At 44.8% G+C, this 8,282-nt stretch overlaps 1 protein-coding gene across 1 annotated transcript in view; it reads right to left on the bottom strand.

Moving 5' to 3' along the window:
- Positions 1 to 28: 28 nt before the first annotated feature.
- LOC105564430 overlaps positions 29 to 8,282 on the bottom strand; it is a 38,371-nt gene continuing 30,117 nt past the window's right edge. The window contains exons 10-18 of the mRNA XM_012016785.1: positions 8,211 to 8,279; positions 6,401 to 6,844; positions 5,975 to 6,117; positions 5,801 to 5,878; positions 5,227 to 5,569; positions 4,522 to 4,726; positions 4,244 to 4,431; positions 3,640 to 3,812; positions 29 to 1,213 (exon numbers count right to left, since the gene is read on the bottom strand). Of these exons, the coding sequence (XP_011872175.1) occupies positions 773 to 1,213; positions 3,640 to 3,812; positions 4,244 to 4,431; positions 4,522 to 4,726; positions 5,227 to 5,569; positions 5,801 to 5,878; positions 5,975 to 6,117; positions 6,401 to 6,844; positions 8,211 to 8,279 (2,084 nt within the window). The 3' untranslated portion in view covers positions 29 to 772. The remainder of the gene's footprint in view (positions 1,214 to 3,639; positions 3,813 to 4,243; positions 4,432 to 4,521; positions 4,727 to 5,226; positions 5,570 to 5,800; positions 5,879 to 5,974; positions 6,118 to 6,400; positions 6,845 to 8,210; positions 8,280 to 8,282) is intronic.

The raw sequence follows: 8,282 nt of genomic DNA, 5'->3' as shown, positions 1-8,282 counted from the left end.
CCATTAAAGAAACACAGGACGCGTCAACTTCGTTTAAAAATGTACAAATGTTTTATTGCTCAAACGCGTGTCCACGCCTGCTCTTTAGAGTAGACGACGTAGATGCATCCATTGAACGTGTCGGGATTCTGCCGCGCGATACAAAGAGACGCATATTCGAGCGAGATAAACTTAGGTACATGTTTTTTTTTTACGGGTCTTCGAATTCTCGAATTTCAGGATCGTTTAATCCTGTTATTCTTGGATCCGTGGGTCCTTCGAGTCTTATTTTCTTGACATTAAGCTATATGGCCCCTGGATCTTGAATCTTCGAATACATATCGCTAGATCGTAAGATTCGTATTTTGGAACCCAGGGATCCGCGGACTGTCCGTTTCTCGGCTACTACATGAGACTTACTTATATAATCATTACAGTTTCTCCACCGCAAAAGCACAAAAGTTTGACGAGAGTTCATGCGCTCTATACAGAATTGTAGGGCGCGCGCCCCATGAATTATCTTCTTTGGTCGTAAGCGCCACTTCTATGCTTCCGTACGGGGGGGAGGGGGGAGACTTCCCTATCCGTAACCCAGCGACTCGATTCAGGTGGGTCCTCGGCGAAGGGAAATCACGGGGAAAAGGGATAGAAGAAACAGAGACAAAATAGCACCGCACAGGGGCTGCGTAGTCCTTTCTCCGCGTCCTCTGTCACTACAACTCGGATATGTACAGATCGCTTCGGTGAAGCGGATAAATCGTTCTCGCGACTCGCGACCTGAACTTCCCCTCGTTTACTTCGGCATCTGGTTGCCGTAATCCACGTAAACGCGCACGACCTCGCCGCTGTACTTTCGCTGGCTGGGCATGAAGTAGAAGTCCGGCTGGTTCGCCTGGGCCGCCGCGCCCGCCGGATTGTGCATACTCTTCGGGCGCCCGTAATGGTCCCTGCGATCCTGCGTGTAGTAACCGTGCTGGATAGGCGCCGAATGTCTGGCACCGGGCGCGCGCGGAAGACTGTAGGTCGCCCTGGGTCCGACCATCCTGTTGGGCCCCTCGACCGCGTCGGTTCCGTTCATGCCACTCATCCCGTTGCCGGTCATCTCCCTGGCTCTCGGCAGGCTGGAAATCGGCGGCGGCGGCGCCTTCTCTTCCGTTTCGAACGCCTCGAATGCGAAGTTCGTGTTCGCACCGGACGCGTAGTCTTTCCAGGCGTTACTTGCGATCAAACGTTCCTGCGCAACAAATAGTATTTTTAGAAAATAATTGCGAATAATCTTACCAAATTTTATTTTACTTTCCTTTTAACTTTTTTTTCAAAATTATTCGTCATTTCTTAGTCGGAAATTATCTTTCGTGTATTTCACACGCGTCTATTTGCCAATTGACAACGTAAGAAATAAGATCTATTCACGGTAATCTGTGATACGTAATGAGTAGATAGAGACACAGGTTAATCATCCCATATTAGTGAGACAAAATCAAACGAGAAAAGCTTGGTAGCAAGGTCGTGAGGGCGTAGAAACGTGCGATTACAGAGAGAGCGAGGAGGAGGCAAATAAAGAAGCGAGTTAGTAAGATACCTGGATTAGAGCGAAGGAACACGGGGACAAGTGTGACATTGCGCACCGATTATGCTCGACGAGAAGCTCTACCAGCTGGGATTAGCCCGATGCGTTTCGGACGGGACGTAGTGATGCCGGAGCTGGTGGTGATGATGATGGTGATGGTGGTGGTTGGTGTTGTTGTTGTGATGATGGTGATGATGATCGCCGTTTTGTTGTCGATGGTACCGCGTCGCGTTCGTGCGATGAATCGGGTTGGGCGCGTCGGAGGAAGCCAGAGGCAGCGAGTACACCCTCTTTTTTGGTCGCGGGGATTGCGAGTCATGCAACACAAGCGAAGCAAAAGATGTCGGGTTCATTAGGGGATGGAAACGTAGTTTTGTCGTTACAGAGTGTCCCAAGAAGACGTACGCAATCTGACCTTCCATTTGCGCGCAGTAAAAGAAGAAAGAAACCCGTCTTCAATATCGAATTTTGGCTTTTCTCTTATGATATCACAATTCAATTGGGATTTTTCTCAGTACTGAATTTATTATGCTGTTATACTTATTTGTAGATAGAATAATAACGTTTACGTCGGGTAGCGCAAAAAGTAGGATAGAAGAGAAACGTGAATAGCCACTTAATAAAGTGAGGTGCTAGTCCGATTGAGAAATTTAAAAACAGTTAATGGACGGAATTTGTTAAATTGCATCGACAACTATAGAGTTGTCTGCCCTAGAATTATATAATTTTCTAGTTGAAATTACTGCGGGAAGTTAGCACCTCTTACGTTCAAATGTTATTTTTTCTACTAAAATCAGCGGAACTGTACTACTAAAAAAAAGAAAGGAACATTTTTCACACATACTAAAACTTGGGCTATTTTTAAATCGCTGAAACTTTGTGAAAAAATCATCGTGGGCAAAACATTAAAAAGGCATTTTGAAACTTGGAATTTCTTTAACTTTAATGCACTATCGATAATTTTTAAAACTTTATCTTTCTTATTCTGTGCTTTATAAAAGAACACGTTGTTTTGTTCTGAAAAATTACGTACTTTTGGTACTATGCAGCGTTCCTTTTTTTTTTAGTAATGTATTTCTAAAACCTATCACATACAGGAACTACAGAATTATTGCGGTTGCAAACGGGACTGTCAAGAACTTTCGGTTTTTTTAAATAAAGTGCCAATTTTATAATGACACCTGGTTACGGCCCGCGCGGTCTGTTTGCAATTCGTTCAGCGCGATTACGGCTCGTGGATGGAGTCCTGTTCGGCAACATCTCTGTCCAAGATCGATCGCGGTGAAGGTTTTCGGTCCAGCCTGGTTTCGACCTTTGTAAGAAAATTCGCTCTTAACACTCGTGTGAGTGAAGGTTGCTGACTTTTACGCTGCAGTGCTAGTGGAGGTAGTGTTGTCTTTTACGCTGTGTGAACAGAGGTGTCTCAACACTCCTCAGTGGGGCTGATGCTATTCTCTACGCAGTAGCACTAACGAAGGTGTCTTGGCGCTGTGTGAGCGGAAATAGGATCCATACTTAGACCATAGCGACTGCTATCAAGCTTCTCACGGGCCTCTCATCTCTCATCTTAGTGCGTGCGGATTTTTACTCGCAAGAAGCAACCGCTTTGCAACAGCACGCGTTGCTCACAATCGGCTCTACATCCGCGAGCTGTCGCTCTTTGTACTGTTCTGGCCGCTCTGCAGGCACATTGTCGTCTGACCGCCACAGAATTGTTTTAATTGTTCGTTAGATTTGTTACGATATTACAGTTATTTAGTTAATAATTAATAGACAAAAATCATTATCATTATCGCACTCGGGGAAGGTAAACCGGGACGCAAACTCGTTACGTTTATCAAGGGGCTGGAGCGAGCGGTACTTTTTAATAGTCGCTACAATAAGTGCGGGAGTTCCACCGAAATAATGCTTAAAGACTAGTTTCCTTTCCGGAGATAAAACTCGGATTGCGCTATACGTCTTTCTTGGAACATCACAAGTTCGTTAGAGAAGTAGCGGAACACAACACTCAGGAGGGAGACCTGAGGGGATGCGAGAAATAGTGGAGAGAAAAAAAAATACGTGAGAAGAAGAGAAAACACGGGACGTACCTTGGTTGCTCGTCTCTTCGAGCTCCTGTAGAGAGTACAACTGGCCTGGAGCAGAGCGAGGGCCAGCAACGCTGCCACGCAACCGACGACGATGTAAAGCTTCGTCGCGCCCAAAAACAAGTCCGTCGCGGAAGGTGGCCGATCGTATTCGTCATCCGTATCTATATCGTTCACTGAAAGCGAATGTAATAACGTAGTTTTACCTCGTAAAACTTGTAGCGAGCTCGATGAAGACGAGTATGTCAACCCAAGTGGCGAGACGACGTCAAATGACGTTTCAATGACGTCTTATTGACGTTAGAGACGCCATTAAAACGTTATTAAGACGTCATTTCGCTACTTCACTTTACTACTTGGGAAATAATTCGAATATTCTGTTAGCATTTAAACAATGACGCTGCTTGAAGCTGCATAATTGAACCGCGTGACTCTTGAAATTTTAAGATAATTACCGTTATATGCAGTTATATCAAGAAAAGATGAGATATAATTTAATTTCGAACTTCAATCTAGAAGGGAAAGATTGTAATGGGCGGAAAGCATTTAGAAAGGCCGAAATCGACAAGCGAACAATGTGTAATGTTTGGAAACTCAGGGCTTTTACCTCGGGGTGCTCTCACTATCAAGTACTGCGGATCGACGCTGAGTGCTCCAACCTTGCCGGTCACGAGTGCCTCGCGCAACGCTTTTTCCGCTTCTAAGCCGGTGTCCGCGGGTTTCAGAGACCTGCCCTTGGCCTCGTTCTTGTCAACGATCAGGTTCATGCGCGCGATCACTCCCTGCTCGTTGTCTCTGCAACGGGAACGAACGGGAATGAGTGGTACCTTATCGAACATCGTATCTCCTTGCTGCTCTGTTATTTCTTCGTTTTCGCTATCTTACTTTCGTAATTCGTCGAGTCGGACTTGATAGTAGCCCGGGAGGTTCTCGAAGACCGGCCCGAAGCTCTCCGATATCCTATTCGAGATTACCTCGAAGTCAGGACTGTCGGGTGTGGGGGCCATAAATCCGTCGCCCAAGTTAACGAGTTTGACTTCGATATCGTAATGCAATCTCGGTGGCGCGGGAGTGGTTTGGTCTTCCAGTTCTACGTACGTAATTGAATGATACTCTTAATAAAAATCCGATATATACTTCGGACTACTTTGGAACATATCAGCTACCTTAGTCACATATTAATCACGAGACAATTTTTCATCGAAAAACATTAATTCAGCACATATCAGCTACCTTAGTCATATACAAAAATCACGGGACAATTTTGTAACGAAAAATATTAATTCAGTGACAATCGTAATTATTATAATAATTGGATGCGTAAAATGACGAAAGTGTAATTAAACAATGATATATAGCGTATTCAAAAAAGATGATGCTAAATTTTAGGAGTATGTCGCGCTCATAAAAACAAATCAAATCTGAATAGGTGATAAATACTTGAAAAACCGAGTTTAATTTATTTCCGAGTCGTAAGGCGTAAGATAAATGATACGAATGAATAAATATCTTTTTAAAAATTACATTGCGCGTTAATAGTTGCGTCGAACCACTTTAGCGAGCAACAAAAATGCGGTAGCCGGTATTTACCTTCCAGGCCGCAGGACCTGATGCATATTCTGTTGGATGAAACGACCGGTTTCACGTCGTGCTTTCGAATCTTCTTATTGATCGGATTAAATACGCCCCCCTTCACCGGGAACATCATATACAGGCAGTGATCGTCCGTAAACGAGAGATCCTTGCTGTCCTTTGTTACGCGTTTCCTCGAGAATCGGAGGGTGGTTACGCCATTCTCGATGCGACCGCTGATGTTGTAGACGTCCTGCGACGGATCCAACAACGGCGCGTTGTAGCCGCTGATCCAGGTGTCCATCACGAAAGCCCGACCGTTTGTCTTATCGACCCACCCGAGCACAGCATCGGTCTGCGACTAAAAAGAAAAGGAACATTTGAAAATTTCATTAAAAATCCAATCTCTCTCTCTCTCTCTTACTCTTTACGCGGCACATTTTCTTTCAAGGAGAGACAGTCCGTTTAAGCGATTGCTCTTTTGCTCAGCTATTGAATTTGATATTTAATTCGCGATTCAGTTGAAAGGACGTTGAATATCGAAGCGGCTTGTCAAAAGAAAAGACTGTCTCTCTATTTGACGAACTCTTACCATGTTGATGTCGTCGGAAAATCCAACTCCGGTCCACATATTGGTATTCGACGTGGAGATTACGAACGTTATCAGATCCTACGGAGAAAAGTTTCCATAGTATCGATTTCGTCAGAGTGATTTTGTCTGCGTCCGCATAAGAAAGGAGCGTCGAGGAAATATGAGACAAATTACCTTTTTACCCTTATACGCCCATTGTATAGAGTATTCGCAAGTGCCGTTTTCCGGCGAGCAATTTCTCGGGTAACGCCACTGGCCACCGCAGGTACCATCTTGCGACGCCACGCCGCCGGCGAATTCCGGCTTTTTAGTCTCATCTAAGACGCCCAAAGCATTGTTAAATATTGCACGAGATATTTAATCGGTACATTGTAAAATAAAAGAAGACATTTTAAAAATTAATGGGACAATATAAAAACTAATTTTAGTAAGGATGATCCAGAAAGAATGGCTAAAAAAATTGGAAAGAACGAAGAGCTTCGTTAAAAAGTACCGCGTCGGCATTCGCGGTAAGATTTACGATTTTAAGCGCCGCGAACACCGGTGCGGGCCTCAATAATCTCAGGATAAACGCGGCGGATGCTGAATGGATGACCTCACCGAAGAAATTCATGGTGACCGCGCCTCTCTGCATTCCGTGGCCGTGATATTTGAGCTCGTCGACCTTGTAGAAGTCTTTGACGCTGACCTTGGCCTTTTCGATCCCGCTAGCCGGCTGGTGTATGTACCTGCCCGGCTCTTGACCTTTCGCCCAAATCACCTGCATATTACCGTCGCGGATCTCGTGATCGGTCGGCTCGCTCGCGGCCAGCTTCCTGCGGAAGAGCATCGTCGTGACGCCGTCGCGTTCGTAGCCGAACGCGGCCGTCAGGCTGTCCCGCCCGTCCCAGTACGCGTCCTTGCGCGGCGTCGACCTGTCCCTCGTGTAATAATCGCCGATCCTGTAACTCGTCCCTCGCGCCGTGCCGATTATGATGTCCGTGCAGTCCATGGGGTTGAAGTCGTGCTTGGGCGTGTACTTGTGCCCCGGCGCCGGCAACGATGCTTCGTGTGCGCGAATAAATTCAGTTAACACGGGGAACACATTTTCGCAAAGTTGCGAAAATTCGCCATATGATTATCACGTAGAATGCCCTATGATGAGACTGAACGGTTAACTGAAATGCGTCCGATACGATGCGTCCTTTGTCACCGCAATTTTTGGGAATTCATTTACGTACAAGGAGAATTGAGATTTTGTACATATATCTTTTGGTATTTTTTTCATTGTTTGAGAGTTTTAGGTACCTTCTTCATTTACGTTCAAACACGTAAAAATTCTTAAAAAAAACTTGTACTTTTCCGTTAAGTGCATTTCAGCTCTGATATACACAGAAAGAAAAATGTAGCTGCCGTGGATAAAAACTGTATATGGCAACTAAATTTCAGTTGTAAAATATGGACAGCTAATATTTAGTTGTGATAGCTAAATATTTTGCTACTGTGCCTATTGTATTAAGTGCGATAGCGAACCGTTTGCTGCGGTTTAGAAATTTATAGTTTTGGCAGCAAAATATTTTTAGCAAACCATGATTAGCTACGGTAGCGAAATTTTCTTTTCAGTGTATAGGGTCGATTATTCGGTTGAAGATGAGATGAGTCGACGTTATGGTAATGCGGGGGATTAAATGGTATCCTACGGTGTGTCGTGACGGGTAGAGATCGAGACACGTGCAAATTTCGTGTCGAAGTAATGCATGCTGCAACCCGGAAGTTATCGATATGTACAGGAAAAAAAATATAAAATTCTCATAGTGAGCGTGGTGTAGCGACGAGGACGTGAAGCGTATAAGCGTTATCGACGTTATCTCTGCAAGACAGTTGTACACTCCTCGCTGCTATGTGCAGAGACGCAGTTGGCGAAATAAAATCGATGGGAAATTTGTGCGGAGTCAGGGCACAGTTGCGTTTAACAATTTACAATCAGTGTCGACATCCGGTGGAAGTGGCGAACGGAATAGATTATTCTCGCTTCTTATCAGCACGCTAAATACGCTTTCACGGCAAATATTTGCCGTTGCGTTCCAGTCGTGCAAACTTTTACTGGCGGCCGTACGGTTATCGTGAAAGTGGCGAATATCGCGAAAGTAATGAGCGATGTACACACTACTGATTGTCGCTGAGATGTTGTACAACTACGAGAGATTTTATATATTTTATCATTGAATTTGTTATCATTAACGTAATATGTGCTCGTATAATACATGTCGGAATTATCGGAAACTCTGCTTCTCGTTGCAACGTCAAGAAACTAAAGTTAGATAACTAGAAGTTAGAAAGCGAAAAATCTCTGGTAGCTCAGGAGTTAATGATATGATAGTAGAGCGTGGCGATATGGTGCGAAAATAAGCGTTAAATCGGTCCTCGTTACCTTTCGTCGCTCCCGACTTGGGACCCACACTTGGCTCCGGTTCCGAGCTGGGTTCTGGCTCAGATTTATGTT

Source organism: Vollenhovia emeryi, unplaced genomic scaffold, assembly GCF_000949405.1.
Source record: "Vollenhovia emeryi isolate VEMERY1.0 unplaced genomic scaffold, V.emery_V1.0 DF939165.1, whole genome shotgun sequence".
Taxonomy (NCBI): Eukaryota; Metazoa; Arthropoda; class Insecta; order Hymenoptera; family Formicidae; genus Vollenhovia; species Vollenhovia emeryi.
The sequence above is the reverse complement of the archived record's forward strand: the minus strand, read 5'-3'. Positions and strand labels throughout refer to the sequence as shown.